Here is a 20,059-nt window from a genome sequence, read left to right on the forward strand (position 1 = left end):
GTCAAACTAGCTTGATTAGTTTATAAGCTCTAAGAATTAGTTAACCGATTGTTTATAATATTTTATATGCTTACGAGTTTATCTTATAAGGTAAAAAATTTTATTTGTGACGCTTATAAGTAATATATTTATAAACTGATTTACTAAGGAAATTACTATAGTATTCTTATATAATTTTAAAATTAGACTATATTATTTAATATTTTTTAAATAATTTTAATAATAAATGCGCTGATAATTTATTTATTATTAAATATGGCAAATATTTATCAACCATTTACAAACATTTTAATTAAATATATAATTATTTAAAATTTTAAAAATTTATAAAAATTAAATGCTTATAGACGATTTTTAATTAAATTCAAAATAATTCACATTAAATCTGAATTTAATCAATTTATTTAAATTCAAACCGATTTAATTATTGTATTAATCTTAATCCTTTCATTTAGAATCAAGAGTTTTAAAAAACGTATTTAATTGATTTTTTATTATTTATATATTTAAAATAAGAAATTTATTTATTTAATTTAAAATAATTTCTATTTTTAAATAATAAAAATCATGCAAAGAAAACGAAAGGCTGCGTCTTTAGCCCAATTTGGTATTGAGAATAAAAGAAATGCGAACGGGCCAAGAGCCCAATGATTATCGTGTTCCACTGTCTCTACAAATCGAAAGGTGATCTTACAGAGTGTAAAGAAGGGAAAATTTCAGCTTCACTGTGGAATATTTCTCTCTCATCTTATTCTTTGGAAATCCAATGGTTAGATGTTCACTCCAAATCCCTAATTTGCTTTGTGTTAATTTTTTGTTCTACTATTTAGTTTCTGTATGATTTTGCTACTTTCTAAAAACCTAACTTGAATTTTTTATTTATCTCGATCTGTTCTGGTTAGATATGAAATTTGGAACTGTAGTTTTTTTTTTTTTAATATATGTTTGATTCTTAAATATATGAATGGCAAATTCAAAGAGGGAAAGTAGTTTTATTTTGGAAATATCATCCGGGGATTGAATTTTGTTTCAGTGCTTGACTTAGGTTAAACTGCTACTACCATTTTGTGGTTCTAATTATTGTCATTTGTTCATCACTTATAAATAAGATTCTTGATTATTTTGTTTCTAACCATTTTGGAGCCCTTGTGGAATGAATTTTCTTTGCTTGGAGGCTTATTGTTATTCCTGTAATTAGTTATGTTCATGCTACATTCTTGAGTATTCAAGACATCAGTTCCTTAATTCTTTGTTTTAAATGTCATTAAAAGTTAGACAACTAATTTTTGGATTACGCAATGCATTATGTTTCAACAGGAAAGTCTTCACAGAGCGCAATCTAGGAAAGACAAACCCAGAGGACGTCCTCATGGGTTAAGTCAACAGAAGAGGCAAGAAATTAGGGAAGCTTTTGAGCTATTTGATACTGATGGCTCAGGTACTGAAAACATTTATCCAAATATGTCTTTAGCATGCACTTGATTTTCTTATTTATTTGTTAGACTATCTTGTCCAGGCACTATTGACGCCAAGGAGTTGAATGTTGCCATGAGGTATGAATATTTCATCATGTTGCTAATATTGTCCTAGTTTTATAGCCATGAAAACAATGGAGCTAAAATCATCTTATAACAGGGCACTTGGTTACGAAATGACAGAAGAGGTACCTTCTGTATCCTAGTATATGAAGGCGTTGCTAAGCATTTGTTTATCCTGCCCTGTTTTTAGAATACTCTTCTCATTTGGAATATCTTTGCTCATCAGTGTGTTGTTTTTGAACATATAATAGATAAGAAAATTCCTGCTTGATTTACTACCTCCTCATTTTGTGTGCATGTTAGATTCCTCTTTGTTCCTCATTCATTTCCAAACTTCACTATACTGTTTACATATGGGTCATTGCAGCAAATCAATCTAATGATTGCAGATGTGGACAAGGATGGCAGTGGTGCAATTGATTATGATGAATTTGAGCATATGATGACAGCCCAAATTGGAGAAAGAGACACTAAGGAGGAGCTCATGAAAGCATTCCGCATTATTGATCAAGATAACAATGTGAGATTTTGTTAACTGGTCCTTATTTATGTTTCATTTGTTGATCACTTTTTCTTTTATTCACATGATTCAGGGAAAGATATCTGTTGATGATATTAAGCGAATAGCAAAGGAGCTGGGTGAGAACTTCACTGACAGAGATATTCGTGAGATGATTGACGAAGCCGACCGAGATCGTAAGTCTGCATATATCTTGGTTGTAGTTTTCATAACTCGTCATAGTGATTTGGTTGAAATTGCGTTCTTGATGACATTATCTTAATTTTGTACTATAGTTCATCTTTATGCTTTAATTGTGGTTTTTTTTCTCTGATTGCATCTGCGTACAAAATTTATTTTGCTCAACTGATTATTCTAGTAAAAAGATAATTGCCTATAAACTGTATGTGCTTATATATCTAGTTGGTAATTCCCTAAAAGGTAAGCTGGGTGTAGAAGATCTTATCTCTAATTTTGTGATAAAAGAAAATTTCCTATTAGAAGGGGAGAATTTAGGAGATAAGGGTATTCCATTTTCTTATTAGTATCACTGTATAGTTTTATTTAGGAAGTCAAATTTTTGAATTTGGCTGTGAAAATGATGGGGATGGAATAGATAGCCTGCTTTACAACTATGGAAGCACTTGTGTCAAGGTCTGCAATGATGTTGACAGCCAGAGCAAGAAATCAATATTACAGAGTAGCACATTATGTAATAACAATTCAAACATGATATGTGATGCTTTTATTGGAGTTAATGATGCGTCTTTCCCTTGGGTATAAAATATTGCTCTTTTCTAGTCTGCCCTTATATGCGAAGAGACATGATTTATGAATTTTTTATGTTGTGTTTTCAAGCAAGCTTTTTCCTTGTATGAGCTTGGATTACTTTTTGCTTGCTGCCTATAAATGGAGTTGATGCTCTGTGAAATGTACAGATGATGGAGAAGTGGGTATGGATGAATTCTTCAGGACGATGAAGAGGACAACATATAGGTACTAGGGTGAAATTCTGCATGGTGTTAATAGCCCATCCTACGTGGAATAGTTTGGTTCAGGGCGTTCAGGCCATGCTGAAGCTGCAATATGTTTGTAGAAATGAAGTTTTTTTGGTTTTTGGTCTTTTCCCCTTTTCTTTTTGAAGAATGATTTGTGGAGCAAGCAGTTTTGTTTGCTTTACATGTATTAATGATGCTATGTTAACGAATCTTAGTTGTCTTTTTTTATTTCGTCCTTTTATTTTTTACATTTGTTTGTGAGGATACGATTGGATTGCATGTTATTTGTGCTCCAAAAATGATTAAACAGGAAACTGCTTCAGCAATCGCGAGAAATCACATCAATAATAGAGGATGTGTTTTTATTTACAAGAAGCCAAAAAGATGCATATTGCTACAGCTTCTACACCTCTTAAAGAAAAGTCCTCACGGGATAAAAGCAGCACCAGTGGGACGTCAACCCCACCGAGTATCACGAGTCATGAATGATGCAACACTTATGACCAATAAAATTAAAATATTTATTATTTTATTACTAAAATATATTAATTAAGTAAAAATAATTTCATTCACATATTGAGAGTATCAACTTATCATGTCACTGAATACTTTGGTTGTATTATATAATTTTCTGAATCTCGTGTATTGTATACAGTTGTATTATTTTCTCAATTGTATTATTTTCTGAATCACACATGTTGAGATTCATGATTCTTGCGAGGGACAATGCCTGACCATTCTCAACAATGGAAAAGAAACAAACATCTGCAATAATGACTGGAAATGCAGAGGAATAAATCAGCTGGATCATTGATAATTTTAATACATCATGACTTACAATTATGTTTGTGCAGCCAACAAAGCGGCAACTGACAACTCCTAGCTAGCACACAAATACTTCGAAATAACATAATCAAGCCAACCAGCAATCTACACCCCATAACAAGATACAGAACAGATGTGCTCAACCAGCTCTATCAAATTTCCCCTGAAAGACTAGCATGTCAATTCAGAGATCTAAATCTCAAACACCCCCCCCCCCCCCCCCCCCACCCCCTCCCAAAATTTTTGTTTGGGAAAAAAATTAGAACGAGAACAAAATTTTCACTGGAAAGATGCTTCAGTCTCTGCTGCTTTCTACTTCTAAAACCAGAAACCCATTTAATATTCTGTTCATGAAGCCATTGGTGTTCCACTAGCAGTCTGTTTAGCCACATAGATCTGCTTCATCTTTGAAGGAAAGCTTTTTTCTGAACCCAGAGATTGATTCCTTCCTTGGGTGGGAACTGAACCCAAAGATTGATTCCTTCCTTGGTATCCCACCCTACGATGAGACCACTCACCCCCAGAACTATTCTTCTGAGAGATTCCACCTCTTTGATAATTATAGCCAGAGGAATTACTGTAATTCTGGGCAGAGGTACTCCTCTGATGGGAAGGCTGCATTTTGAAAGCAGAACTTGTACTCTGGCTGCTGCTACTAGTGCTTCCACTACCATTCTGCACAGCATCAGTCTTGCTAGCATCTGAAATGTTGCCAGCAGATAAACTCTTAGCAACAGTGCTCTGTGTTGAAGTACCAGCATTGCTGGATCTTGACGACTCAACCAACCTAAGTGCATCTGGTAACCGGGTGACCCTTGCATCAGTAGCTGTGGGGAAGTTCTGGGTGTTATCAGTGGGCTTAGTTCTCTGAGACTCTGGGAACCTATTTATTAATTGTTGGTCAACAGCTTTCCCATGGCTAAACTGAGAAGGAAGTGCACCTTCTGCCAGTTGCTGCGATGGTGTTGATACGGAAACAGATTGAAGAGGTGATGCAGGAACATGGGACCATCGAGACATGTCAGGGGAGGACTGGACACAACAGTTTTAATCAAACATCAATCAGCATAAACAATTCAACAAATGTCAATATCGAATTTGATAAAATGGACATTTTCAGCCTTAAGATTTGCAATCAACAAATCCTAAAGTCCGATCTCCAAAATATTTCAACGAGCTGAGCATGCCTTCATACCCTCCAACAAAAATATATATATATATATATATAGGAATAAACTCTCCTTAGTTAACAGAAGAAACAGAGGAATTGGAAGCCCATTGAATGCATTTTTATTTCCAATTGCTCTTTGAGGGAACTGATTACTGGTGCTTACGTGGGGCTAGCATCTTTACATAATAGTTGCCATTTGTGAGCACATCTCTCAGTGTGTAATTATTTCCCTTTTTTTGATAAATTTTAATATCTGTCTTCGGTCACCATTATAATTTCAAAGGACAAATGAAAATTTTTACCTGGAAGGGAGAAACATCAAACATGGCCAGAGGAGATGCCATAGGCAAGAGAGGCGATCCCGGTGCAAGATGTTGCATAGGAGTTGGCAAGTTGGTCGCATTGCGCTGTGCAGAAACCATATTCAAAGTAGTCACGTCCCCTTCACTAACACCCATCGGAGAAGCAGCAGGGTTATGCTTCCAATCAGGTTGCTTCCCAGATGGAATATAGGTGGTACCCATGAAACTCAAGCCAACTTGTCCAAACTGTCCAACTGGTGCAAAATGATTATATACAACCATGTGTGGAGGACCTTGAACCCCTGGAATGCCTCCAGGAGGGCTGATGAAAGGGCCAGTGAAACCTGCTGGAGGGCCATAGAATGAATCTACACCAGAATGGTGTTGCCAGCTGCCAGCTGGACCTGAAACTGGAGCACTACTCTTCTGGGGCTGTGATTGGGAAGATGCAGGCTCATCTTGGGGCCCAAAAGCAAAGATAGGTCCCCCCAACATTGGATTCATTTCATAGAATGGGAAATGGGAAGCTGGACCTCCAGGGACATGAGAAATCATCTGGCCAGAAGAATTCTGTGGACTTGGTAAAGGCGGCCACAGAGAGATAGGTGGTGTCTCCACAGAAAGATCAGCAGGAAGTGCAGCACTAAGAGACTCGTCACCTCTTGATTGATTGACTAAATGCCGATCACTCGATAAACCTGCCAAAGATAGATAAAACTCTAAGAAAAAAGAAATGAAAAAGAAATGCACAGCAGTCTAACAACATGCTAACCTGCTGTTATTCCATTAATATCGCCACCACCCAAACCTTTGGAATCTGAAGCAGAGATAGGGCCTGAACCCAGTCTATTCCCAACAATCTCATCACTGCCAATGGCTGCAACAGCAACGGCTGAGGCAGCTGCTTCAGCTTCACAATCTACCAAATGCGATGATTCACAACCATCGGAGCGTTTCTCTTTTTCAAAGAAAAGAGAGCAATCATCTTCAGCTGCAGATAGATTAAGAGAAATTTGAATATCTGACCGACAAGGACCTGGAGGGCCCATCCCATGGGAAACAGCACGGCTGCTAGGTGGGAGGATTGTTGGAGATGTGACAGCACCTGAAGATTAAATGAATTAAATAATTCAACAAGAGCCAATAAAATTGCCCAACATATACACAAGTTTGCAGGAAGGTATAGGCCCACCAAATTGAATCTTCTCCCCTGCAAGCAATGAATTGATCGGGCTCGCAGCAGAAGCAAATGACTTGTCCTTGGCTAAGATGGATGACGAAGGCAAGCTGGACTCACCAACTGATTTAGAAGGATCCCCAACAGAAGAATGTGTATCAAACTGTGCAGGCTTCAGAGCCTCATCAAGTTGATTCTGTGTTAGGGCCACAACCTAATAGATAAAAATTAATTAGTTTTTTCCTTATTTAAAAATATATTAATTATTACAACACTAAGAATAGAAGCCAAATATATATATACACACACACACACACACACACATACATGAAAGAAAACAAGGTCAATGAGCTCAGAACTCTCATACTCTACAGAGAACAGAGTTGAAAATAAAATAAAATAACATTTATCGGCTTGTTTATTCTGCTGAATCCTGCCCATTTCTGCAGCTTATAAGCAAGATGATGTACACAACTGAGTCAGTCCAAACGCTTTCAGGATAAACTTATATCTAGGGGCCATTTGTTGATAGTGACTTTAAATTATGAAATATACTGCAAAACTGCAGCTTCTAAGGATACTAGGTCTTTCTAGAAATCTGTCGCAGGTGACCTTTGGAAATGATAGAATAGAAGGGATGAGAAAAGAAATTAGAGACAGATGAGAGAGAAGTAGAGAGAATGGGGATGAGTAGAGAGCAAGAGATGAGAAGGTAGAGAGAGATTTTATTGATCATTCTTGAATGCCTCTACCATTACAATTTCTCTCTCTTATACTTGAGTAACTACCTTTAACTTTCTGTTACAACGGCTTACAGTTATTTCCTTCCTATTTTTTCCTCCAATTACTTCCTACTTTCCCCTTCCCTTCCTCTGATACATGACAAAATTATACACCGAAGCATAATGTCGCAGTCCCAACCGGTCAAGCTGGTATTGAATACAAACTCTGTGAATGGTCGAACAGAAGCGCGGTAATAGGAAGGGAACTTTAGCAGAAAGTTTATGAATTTGCTATGAAATGGAGAGACCGATAAGAGACAGAACGCTCCAAAAGTTGGCTATAAAAGACACAGAAGAAAAAAGGTCAGAACTTGACGTACGAGCACCAATCAATCTAGATGAAAATAAACCTGCAGGAGCTATTCATGTAATTCCAGGAGGACCAAGTGGCAACAAAGGTCTACAAAATTAAAATGTCACAGATATTCAGCTCCCGAGTCAAACTCCGAGTCTTTAAACTAAGAGAATGGTAAAAATGGGGATGTCGAGACTAGAGAGTTGGATGAGAACTGATAGGGACCCTAAAGTTCATGAGGTTATTGGTCTTGGTGCTTATAATTTGATCAAATTGGATGACCGAATCTTTTAATTATTCTTGAAATAATGTAATTTATGAAAATGTTACCATTAAAACTATGATATGTTCTTCGATCTTTTTTGGTATTTAAATAAGAAACGATGGATGAATGAATGAAAGCGTGGAAACAAAAAAAAAAAAAGCCACACTCGCCAGGCAAGCCACGAGGCAGATAACTGCCAGACTAATTACCAGCCATTAACTAAGGCATTTTATGCCAAGGCCACGAGGCAGGTTATATGCCAAGCTGACTATCGAGTGTTAGTCCCGTTAACTAAGACATTTTATGCCAAAACTACAAGGCGGATATCTACCAAGCCGACTACTAGGTGTTAGTCCCATTAACTAAGGTATCCTATGCCAATGCCACAAGACGAATATCTGCCAGACCGACTAACGGGTGTTAGTCCCAATAACAAAATTATCTAAGACATTTTATGCTAAGGCCATGAGACCAAGCTGATGACGGAGGGTTATTCTCGCTAATTAAATTCCAACGCATTTTATGCCAAGGCCACGAGTCGGGTATTCACCAGGCTGATGACCGGGTATTAGTACCGTTAATAAAATCAGGGCATCTTATGCCGACGCCACGAGGCGGGCAATCACCAGGCTAATTAATGGGCTTTAGTCCCGTTGAAAAATTAACTAAGGGCATTTTATGCTAAGGTCACGAGGCGAGTATCCGCCAGACCGACTTTCAGTTGTTAATCCCGTTAACAAAATTATCTAAGGCATTCTATGCCAAGGCCACGAAATGGGTATCCGCCAGGCTGATGACTGGGTGGTAATCCCGCTAATTAAATTTTCATAGCATTTTATGCTAAGGCCACGAGGCAGGTATCCGCCAGGCCGATGAACGGGTGTTAATCCCGCTAATTAAATTCTCAAGGCAATTTATGCCAAGGCCACAAAGAAATATCCGCTAGACTGATAACAGGGTGTTAATCCCGCTAATTAAATTTCCAAGGCATTTTATGCCAATGCCACAAGGCGGGTATTCATCAGGCACTTAGCCACGTTAATAAAATAATCCAAGGATCTTATGTCGATGCCACGAGATGGATAACTACAAGGCGAGCTACAAGGCAAGTAACCGCTAGGCTAATTATCACACATTAGTCCTGTTGACAAATTTATTAAGGGCATTTTATGCTAAGGCAACAACGCAAGTAACCACTAATAGTCCCGTTAATATAATTATCCAAGTTATTTAAATTTTATTTATCAAGTTAGCGAATTGATGTGCAAAATAATTGATGAGAGTTCTGGTTTTGAGTCGAGTACCGATCTAAAAATACTTGGTAAAAATAGTCGTCGGTATGAAAAGCCAATTCGTGCATGCCACATGTCCAAAATCGTGAAGACAACTATAATCTTTGAATCTGGAGAATTGAAGACCAATAGGGGACCTCTGATACGAGTGTTCATGGAAAGTTACCGTTGACGTTGACGGATATAATCTAATATATTCCCATTATACCTATCCACTAGGCGATACCAGTCGAATTTTCAGGAAATTTGATAACCAACTCCATCTTTTTATAGTATAAAAGCAAATATGCACAGAGATCAAGGAACGCATTTTTATGCACTCATTCCAAACTCAAAACAATACATTACATTCGTCCATTCTATCAGTTTACTGATTTGAGTATCGGAGTCTCTTTTGCAGATTGACCAATCACAGTTCAAATCTATTTCCAGCCACATTATAATAAATACCTAAAACCTAATTTGAAAAGATTTAGTTCCAAAACTAGGGTGATATTTTTGGGCTTTACCACATTTATAAGATGCGATAGCTTTAAAAGAAATAAAAAAAATTAAGTACTCCATCTGCAAGATGGAGTACTTGAAAAAAAAAATCAATAAATACCTTATCTGCAGTAAGGTATTAAGGTATTAATATATATATATATATATATATATATATATATGTTAATTTACATTATAGCCCCTAAAATTTAGTAAAACTTATAATTTAATCCTTATCTTTCAAATAGCAAATAATTTCGTCTCTAATTTTTTTAAACTAAAACAATCATTCTGTTATTTTTATTGTAAATCAACTATTAATTGAAAAAGTCAATTAGAAAACAAAAAATATTTTTTGAGTCAAAGAAAAAAATAAGTCATTTTAAGGAAAATGGTTTTTTCAATAAAGTTATTTTCTACATTTTGAGAATCTTATTAAGATCTTTACATATAAATTTATTAATGTATTTTATTTTTTAAAAATAAAAGTAAAACAACGGCAAATAAGTTACTTTGTTGAAAAAAAATTTTCACAAAATATTTTTCAAATACAAATTATTTTTCAAAAAGAAATAGAGCCTTGAGAGCTAAATTGCTTCACATTTCATAGCGACATTACATTAAATAAAATCTCTATCATACTAATATGAATAATTTAATTTAAGTACTTGTATTTTTTTTATTTCATACATCTATTTATTGTAATATATTTAAAAAAAGTTAGATAAATTTTATAAAAATAATTTGTTAATTTGTATTGAATTTACTTACCTTAATAGAATTGAGAAAATATTTACTATAAGGTTGTAATAAGATATCTTGATATAAATTAGAGATTAGAAAATTTATATAGTGGAGAAAATATTTAATATAAGACTACTATAAACAATGTCATCAAGGCAAGAGGCGGCACTAAAGCCATAGGGGCGAGAGGCGAGGCGATGCCTTTTTGAAGGTGACAAAGCCAAATTATTGTTAATTTGTTATATATTTTAAATATACATATACACATATAAGCACATCACTAAACACTCATATTCACAAGAAAAAAAAAATATTCAAATTGAAAAAAAAATATTCAAATCCTTTTCACCTATTTAATCTTACTAAACAAATTAGTTGGACATACATTAAACATCAAATATAAATTTAAATTAATCAAATTAAATAAAAGCAACACCAATTAAACAAAACAACAATCAATCGATAATGTATCACCCATTTAATCAAACAATAAATCAATCATACAATTATACAAATACATCTAGTCATATACATATAAAATCCATCTAAATAAATAAAGTAACAAATGATAATTTCAGAAATTCAAAAATTAAAAACAATGTCATCCATTTAAAATAATTAAGTAATCTATGATTTCTAAAATTATTCAATTATAAGCAATAAAACCATATGAATACATAAAGTAATAAATTAAAATTGCAGAAAACAAAAAGAAAAAAAGAAAGAACTGTTGGCTAGTGTAGGGCAGTAAGAGGAAGAAGAGAAGAGAAAAGGAAAGGAAAGGGAAAAGAAATATAAAAGGTATTGGATTACTGTTACAGCAGGCTGGTGTGGGGCCCGCCTGCGCAGGTCTAGTGGCGGAAGGGAAGAAGAGAAAGAAGAAGGAGAAGAGGAGAGAAATAAAGAGAGAAGAGGAGAGGCATAGCTGGCTTTTGATATTAGGAGCAAGAAAGAGTAAGAAATTTGTATTTTGGCTGCTGTTTGAAATAGATCTTGTTTCACTTTTGCTGTGTAGAAGCATTTTAAACAAAAAAACTAACCTTACTTCAGTGAGGCATAGACTTTAGCGCCTCTCACCTAGCACCTCAATTGTATGAGGCGTCACCTCTATGCAAGGAGCCTCGCCTCACACCTTTTTCCGGCTTTTACAATACTGACTAAAATATCTTGATATATATTAGAAATTAAGAAAATTGGAGTTAAGCGTTCAAAATTTTACTTGACCTTTTTCATGATTAACATTAAATTTAAGAGAATAAATATTTTATTAACAAAATAAAAATTTAAGAACTCAATTATTTACTATTTAAAATGTAGGTATTAAGATGTAAGTTTTATTAAATTTCAAGGATGATAATGTAAATTATTTTTTAATATTTAATATATTTAAAAGGCAAAAGGCTCATTTAGCCCCCTTAACTACTAGCCAAATGGTCAATTAAGCCCCTAAAGATTTTTTTGGGTCCAATCGAGCCCCTCAACTTTTAATTTTGGCCTAACTAATCCTACACAGTATAATTTTAAGCTAATAAAATCCAAATCGATGACTGAAATATAACTCTGTTAAATATTCATTCATTAAAATATTTTTAAATTTTTAAAATTGAAAAATAAAAAACACCATCTCCAAAACTGCAGCAACCTCTTATCTCCAAAACTAACCCAAAAAATCTAAACATGTTTTCTTGATCAGCATTGACTATGCAGCCATGTTTTCATGCCATTAATCTTGGAAGTTGATCGTTTCGCCATGCTTATCATTTCACCTTTTCGAACCGCTATGGAAGAAATTGAAGATCCACAGCATCATCAAACACAAATTGACAAACCCACACAGCGTCCTTGACCATAGTATCATTAGTACTTTCAACTAACATGGGAGTAGTCCTTGAGTTTGGAGAGTACATTGATGGCGGCATGTAAAGGAAGCTTAAAGAGCACACTTCTAGGTCACTTGTGTTAGCTGAATTAAGAGGAGAGATGCTAGAGATGCAAGAGGAAAGATACCGAGTGATATTGCTTTGGATTGGGTGGTAAGTAAATGATGATGGTAGAGGAGAAGAGGTTGAGTGGGATTTGGATCTGTGGATGGTGAAGATAGAGAGAGATGGAGATGGAATGAAATGTTATTAGATTTTATGTATTAAATTTTTTTATAAATGATTTATTTAGTTTAATTTTGATTATTTAAAATATAAAATTAATATTTTTGTTAAATTTGGGCCAGGCCTAACTCACCCCAAAAGCTAGCTCAAGGGGGAGGAGTGCCTATGGCTTATATAAGGGGCACATTACCCCTTTCCACAACCGATGTGGGATTCAACGCACCCCTCACGCCCAGAATTTTTATTGGTACGTGGCACATTTATAGGGCGCCCAACATCGGATGGGGAGGCTCTGATACCATGTTAAATTTGGGCCGGGCCTAACTCACCCCCAAAAGCTAGCTCAAGGGGGAGGAGTGCCTATGGCTCATATAAGGGGCACATTACCCTTTCCACAACCGATGTGGGATTCAACAATTTTATTCCTTAAAAACTTACTTTACTTATTTATTTTACTCTGTTAATTAACACAATTAAATTTAAAGTTATTAGGCCAAAATTGAAAATTGAGGGGCTCGATTAGACCAAAAAATCTTTAAAGGGCTTAATTGACTATTGGCTAATAGTTAAGGGCTAAAATAGGCCTTTTGCCTATTTAAAAAGTTATTACCTGTTTTTTAATTTTTCTTTAAAACTTTAGAATTGTTACTGTAAGATGCAGTTTTAACTCAAATCACCTTGTTTTGGGAATATTTTTTCTTCCAAACCCTAACACACACATATATACACATATATTTGCCTTGAGTAGGCAAAAAGCCCCAACTTCTCGATGCAAATCTAATCAGCTTTTGTGAGAAGTAACAGAACAGAAAAAAGAGCAACAGCAAGAGAAACATCTAAATATCCCAGTTACTGTAATAAAATCAATTATATAATCTCGGCAAATTTTGCATACCTGTTGGTTAATCTGGGAATTACCCCAAGAGCCCAAAGATGTTTGGGCATTATCCAAAACGTTATTCTTGTTCTCAAACATTAAGCCTGTTGCAAGGTTCTTTACATTACCAGGTATGGAGCTTGTTTGGAAGGACCTGTCCAAAAATATATATATATAAAAATATATATATGAGGTTTACACATCTCTCAATGTAATTTTGGCTTATATAAAATTGTTCGAAAAAGGTTTTACTTGATTGTTTGGTATCTAAAATCAGCCTGGGCATCAGTTTTCACAGCAGGAAAGCCAATTGGCAGCAATGGTTGGGACACTACAGGGGCACTATTTCCTGCAGAATCTTCACCATTTGCCAAGCCATGCTCATCGGTGCCAACATAATCAGTGCAAATACTGTTGGCTTCTGCACAAACTGATACAGAAACTTTGTTCGAGGTGACAGATGCAACAGAACTTTGTGAGGTAGAACGAAGTTTTCGTGGCATCTGGCATCAGAATTCAGAAATTAACATGATTAAGCAAAGTTTTTACTTACTGCATTAAAAGAAAACAAAATTCAAGTGCAACAGAACCTTTGAGACTCGAGACTTTGCTTTGATTTCTTTCTCTCTCTGTTCACGACGATCATTCAACATTTGCCTCTTTGATCTTACCTCAATAAAATCATCATCATCACTAGGAGCCTCTATACCAGGTTGCTCAAAAACACGTACAATTCCACTTTGCAAAGGTGCATCAACATCTTCTCCATGATGTGAAATGTTTTGATTCTTTCTCAAAGTTTCTTTTCCTGCACCCTTTTCAGGCTTACTTCCTGAATCTACCTCCTGGGAACTAGCTGACTGCAAATTCAAGCCTTCTGATTCAAATGTCTGTTTTGGTGGTCTATTAGGCACAACCACCCTCCTTGAGACATTTTTTGCTCCAGAACCCCTGCCACTGTTATTAGACTTATCATCAAGCCCATATGGTAGAGATGGAACAAATCCAGTAGATTGCCTCCTATCAGCACTTTCTCGAACGCGAAATTCAGTTCTCTGGCGTCGAGGTCTATGAAATCCACTAGATTCTTGGCGAGAATTTTTGGAATCCTGTAATGACGTCTTCGAGCCTTGGTTTTTCACGGCAAAGACATATCTCTTTCCTCTCCCTCCCGATGTTAGACCCCGAACTCTTGAGATACCTATAGCTTTTTCCTTAGAAACTGACTGCAATGATGTCGCCACAGTTTGAGGCTGGCTTTCCAATTCTTCAGTGGACAAGGCTTCGACATTTTTCACGAATGCATCTTCCAATTGACATCCAGATTCTGGCCTAGAATTGCTATCATTTAACTGAGAAAGCTCTCCTCGGCCCAGCAGCAGTTTTATGTTGCTATCAGAACTCTCTCTTGTGGACACAGAGTTTCCTTCTTTTGAAGCTACACCATGAGATACATCTAAATTACGAGGAAGAAGACCTGGTTTATTATCCATTGAAACAGACAAAATGTCACATTTCATTAGATTATGAGCAGAAGTTTCCTGGCCAGGTTGAATAGGAAGATGAGCTCCCACATTCTGATTCAAAGGAAAATTAGTTGGAACACTTGGCTGAACAAAGCACATTGATTGCGGACCCAATGGCAGTATCCCCTGTGAAATAGGAGATGTATACCTTAGCTGACCAAACTGGAATAGAGGAGGTTGTGATGGACGCACTTGAGCAATGGATGGGCCAACAGATGCATGGAGATGAAGAGGCATCTGTATGGAACCAATCTGTATGGCTGGAACAGGTGATGGTATCAGAGAAGGGCCAGAAAACAACCCAAAAGGGAGCTTAACAGGTACCTCAGGCTGACCAAGAACAGAGGGACCACTGGACAGGACAGTCTGACCTGAAGAAGATGGGATATGGGGCTGAGTGGACATACAAGAACTAGTAGAGCCGTCCACATGATCCATAAGTTCAGACGATGTTTGTGGAGCATTTTTAGGTTCAATTTCCAAATCTTGCATTCCCTTCTCTATTTCCTGGAAGATTCTGGAAGTATTATCAACACCCACTTGAGCAGAACCATCCACAGGCTGATGGCTTTGTCCATCCATGTGCATCCCATCAAAGAATCCTTGTTCTTCTGCAGAAATTTGTTGAATTACAAATTTGGTTTCTTCCGTCCTTGAGCATTTTTCGAACTCATCATTTGGCATCCCAACCTCTACACCCTCGTTGAAGCCAAGAACCAAGTTGTCCATCATTTCAGTAGAATCTTTCTCCTCTACATGCAGAACATCAAAATCTTGGGCAAGGTCAATGTCCTCAGCTTCTCCATCATGAACTTCATCTTCTTCATCATAACCATCTTCATCCTCATCATATTCTTCTTGTTCCTGTAATTGTTGATCATTCTGAATAGTCCATTCTTCTTCATCACTGGTAGAGACGTGTGTTGAGCCACTCATCATATTATCTTTCTCAGCTCCAAAGGGTAAGGTTGTATATTCATTCCCTTGTTCCAATAAGGAAATTTTTTTACCTTCACTACCAGATAATGTTGGAGAATCTCTAGATTCATCCAAATCATCATGAGATAGATGAACTGGAGAATCAGGAGGGCTTGAAACAGAAAGTGATGACTGTGAATCACATCTTGCAGTGTTCCTATCTAGTTCGCGCACTTCATTATCAGCATTCTCTTGCTGCTTATCAATTCTAACAGTGCGTCTAACATTCTCTTGGTGGCTTGTGTCGTACCTTGTCTGCACTGAAGATTCATTTCTTGCTCCATGAGCGTACTGCATTTCACCTTCTGAAAAAGATGAGGGGCCAGGACAGTCATTGTCAGCTCTGTAAGAATTTCTAAGCATTGAATTTGTAGGAGGGGGCAGAACACGAGGCTGTCTCAGGGAATACCGGGACCTTGGAAAGGAATAGAGCCCATCTGCTTCTGGATTTTGATACATTCGTTCATGGTATGGAGGATAGAGACTGCCACGAGATCGACCATGTCCCCATCCAGCATCATCAAACCTCTCACTAAGGTTATCATGAAATTCACATTCAAACTCTGCATTTCTACCATAATGATCTCCTTCCCCTGGCGTATTCCACCTCTGACCCTTGATTTGACTAAAGTCCTCCATATGAGTATCTGAAACACCTCCTCTATGATAAACCCTAGATGGGATGAATCCAGGTCCACCATAAAATTCTTTTCTAAGAAATGTTCTTCCACCAATAGATGTGTCCCGCCTAGGACTGCGATGACCATTCCCCTGATCTTGTGAATGAAAAGTAGAGCTGTTCCCATTTTCAAGTAAATCCCTCTTCCATGAATTCACAGATTTACCTCTGTCCAAATAGACGGAAGCACCATCTCTAGGAAAGTGAGGCCTAGATACCACCTCAAATGGTCTATTCATTCCTGAGGAATCAGAAGATGCTGAGGTTGTGATCCTGTCTACCATCCTTTCACTATCTTCCCAATCACCCATATCTACCACCTTGGAAATATCCTTCTCAGATACCATCCCTGACAAATTATCATCTGCAACACCAGAAGAATTGGTACTAAAACCCGTTGCACCATCAGCATGCCTCTTCGCAATCCTTTCCTCCAATTCCAAAAGCTTCTGTTTAGCAGCCTGCTTCCTCCTCTCCTCTTCCAAAAGAATTCTTTGTTTCTCCTCCTCTCTAGCTATCCTTTGTTCTTCAGCTCTCCGCACTGCTTCCAATCTCTCTTCTTCAGCTCTCCGCATGGCTTCCTGTCTCTCTTCTTCCAACCTTCTTTGCCGTTCTTCTTGTTCCCTAGCCACCCGCATCCTCTCCTCTTCTTCTCTTCGAGCAAGCTCCATAGCTCTTTCATGTTCTTCCATTATTCGCTGCCGCTCTTGTTCCTGCATCTTCTGAACTCTCTCAAGTTCAGCTTCAAAAGATTCCCGAACAGGGTCATGAAAATCAGTCTGTTTAAGCACACCTTTCTTCTTCTTAACCAGCCCAACAAGACCCCCAGAAAAGGGATCCCGTCCATCAAAACCAGCAGTCCCAAATTCCTTGATGAAGGGGTCCTCTAGATAAGGTTTGTCACTCCTAGCAAATGATCGCTTATCCCTACCAAAATTCAGTATGGGATCATTAATTGGGAGCTTTTTATCACCAGAAGAAAATGGTGATTTGGATATTGAGTTACTCTGGTAAGTATCTCTTCTGTATCTGTTGTATTGTTCACTTCCATGACGCTCTTGAGCATTCGATTCAGGCAATCGATTACCAAAAGAATCCATCTTATTATTCCAAGGCTGCCTCCCACCTTGCCCATACCCTGAATCCCTCCTTCCAGCATCATCCCGAGCATTGTCTCGGAAGGTTGATGGGATGTACTTATTCTCCTTGGTTACTTCTCTGTTCAGAGTAGATGGCTTTATTCCAACACCACTTTTTTCATTTCCAGCTTCTTGGACGCCAAATCCATCTATTGAAAGAGGTGAAGAAGCTCTCCGTGAGATCCCTTCCCGTCCCTCTAGGCTAGACATTCTCACATCATGCCCATAAGTATCGACTTTAGTGACTTCACTAGAAGATATCCTTCCAGTTTCATTGTCACGTTGCCCTCTCCTGTAAAAGAGATTATTCCCTGGTTTCTGTGGCAAAATACTAGGCCTTGGGAAATCAAAATCCATATCACAGTAAGCTTCACTCCTGGAAAATCCATGATCCCTGCCACGGTCAGCCAAACCAAGCCCTGTGTCACGCTCATCATCTGCCCAATCTGACCTTGGGTTCAACCGAACTAAAGGTAATGGTCCTGAAAAGGAGTTTTCCCGCATTTGATCTTTCTCAGGCATGACTCTACCAACCCAACCAAGAATTTCACCATTCTCTTGCAACCTATTGTCAATGTTACTCCTTAGCTGCAATTGTGGCCGCATATCAACAAGTGTGGTCAATTGGTAACTATTCCGCTCATTAGCCAACTCCTCACCCACTACCTGTTTCTGTTTCCGATTCAAACCATCTTTCTGTTTCTGATTCAAACCATCTTTCTGTTTCTTTTCAGGCCCAGAAGCGGCTGGCAAAGCGGCGTGCAATGAAGGGAAATCCTCACCTCTCAAAACTGTGACTTTCTCTGTGACCTGGGAACCCCGAGAAGGAACAGAAACTGCAGGCACCACAGACCGAGCAGAAGGCAGAGTATACACACTATTACCACTCCCCCTACTGACCCCATTAACAGGCATTCCCTGATCAACAGTGTGACTACTACCAGTGCCATCAACTGTATGATCACCACCAATACCAAACACTTCTTTATCCAGTATGGCAATTGTGGCAGGCTTAGTCCAGCCCGTACCCGAAGAACCAGGGCGAGGCCCACTCCCAATACCACCTCCAGCAGGTCCACCACCAGATCCCAAGGAATCAAACCTCTCATGCTCCTTTCTCAAAGATGGCAGATTCAAGGGGGGTGGAACAGAAAGTTTTGGCCCAGCAGCCTTCTGCGAGCTACGAGGCCGCGAAAGCACCACCATCCCTCCTCCAACTCCACCAGGGCGATTGCGGTTTGACCCATAAGAGCTTGAATGATGCTGATTATTGTGATGATGCTGATGATACTGCTGCTGACCATAGGATTTATTCAGATTCACAGAAACAAACTTGTTCCCGACTCCGGGATTGGCCATCTCAGGGTCCCACCCACCAGATTATCAATCCGTTTGGCGTCCTCGGATCTAAGCCTAATTATTCCACTATCGAGCAAAAAATTACACCTTTCTCTATCGTAACAGATCTAACCGTAAATGAAGATCACACGAATCAAATCCCAGAAAGCAGAATCTCCCTCTAAACCTGATCAACCCAAATAAATAAATAATTTCAAATCATAATATTAGAAAAATTGCAGTGACAGCGATTTTGGTTTAAGTTTGCTACAATGTGAAAGTGGGTTCTCTTATTTCTTCACTTCTAGTTTTCAGGAGGAAGATCACAATGAAATAGAGGAAGAAGGGTGTATGCGACATGTAGCTCACCTCCGGAGGGCGTAAGATAGACACGGCGATAATAACCTGCTCCGCGGGGAAAGGAGTACGACTACAGTTCCGTCAGAGAGAAGCCCTACTGAAACCAGAGAGAGAAAACTTTTAACAAAACTTAAAACATTTAATTTTCTATTAAAACATTTAACGAAACTTAAAATCAAATTAGAAATAGTTTTCTTAATTTTTTTTTTTGAATCAAAAATAGTTTTCTTAATTTAAAAATACAAATTGAATTAATAAAATATTGAAATTATTAAAATATCTGTTAATAATTTTTGGTTATTATTTATTTATTCACTGACTTAATTCGATAATTATCTATAATTTATAATGATATAATCTATATATTTAAATTGTATTAAATTTTTTTTTTTCAAAACGGTACATAAAAGCATTAATAATTCATAAATTAAATATATAGAAGAGAGTGAGTTAAAGAAGGAGCTAAAGGAAAGAAGAGAACAAAAAGAAGCGGTGCGAGTCAGGGTATCGTATTTTATTAAGGACGAATTTTCTCAGCCTTTGAGCGGAGGGAATTTTATCCTTACTAGTAGTCTTTTGTTTTTGATAAAATTTTGTTGTGTTTTGTTCAGTTTGATTTTGTGTGTAAAAAAAAAAAATATATACTCATATATCGTTTGTGTTTGGATTTCTCTGTATGGTATAGT

General features: G+C 37.3%; 2 protein-coding genes across 3 annotated transcripts; one reads left to right on the plus strand and one right to left on the minus strand.

Moving 5' to 3' along the window:
- The first annotated feature begins 624 nt into the window (after nt 1-624).
- LOC110627355 (caltractin) lies at nt 625-3,263 on the plus strand. Its single transcript, XM_021773632.2, has 7 exons — nt 625-769; nt 1,318-1,438; nt 1,517-1,553; nt 1,636-1,663; nt 1,906-2,058; nt 2,132-2,234; nt 2,976-3,263. The coding sequence occupies exons 1-7, from the start codon at nt 767-769 to the stop codon at nt 3,038-3,040; spliced, it is 510 nt and encodes a 169-aa protein (XP_021629324.1). The 5' UTR covers nt 625-766; the 3' UTR covers nt 3,041-3,263.
- Nucleotides 3,264-3,819: 556 nt separating this feature from the next.
- On the minus strand, nt 3,820-19,542 carry LOC110627596. 2 transcript variants are annotated; one of them, XM_043948698.1, is made up of 8 exons: nt 19,383-19,542; nt 13,944-19,200; nt 13,606-13,856; nt 13,372-13,507; nt 6,526-6,724; nt 6,106-6,438; nt 5,334-6,031; nt 3,820-4,892 (listed from the first exon to the last, which is right to left on the minus strand). In XM_043948698.1, exons 2-8 carry the CDS (start codon nt 19,032-19,034, stop codon nt 4,209-4,211), a joined length of 7,392 nt encoding a protein of 2,463 aa, XP_043804633.1. In that variant the 5' UTR covers nt 19,035-19,200; nt 19,383-19,542; the 3' UTR covers nt 3,820-4,208. The 2 variants fall into 2 exon arrangements, with proteins under 2 accessions (XP_043804633.1, XP_021629636.2); XM_021773944.2 differs by having other exon boundaries at nt 13,944-19,505.
- Nucleotides 19,543-20,059: the final 517 nt, after the last annotated feature.

The sequence above is a fragment of the Manihot esculenta genome, chromosome 12 (genome assembly GCF_001659605.2).
Source record: "Manihot esculenta cultivar AM560-2 chromosome 12, M.esculenta_v8, whole genome shotgun sequence".
In the NCBI taxonomy this organism is placed as follows: domain Eukaryota; kingdom Viridiplantae; phylum Streptophyta; class Magnoliopsida; order Malpighiales; family Euphorbiaceae; genus Manihot; species Manihot esculenta.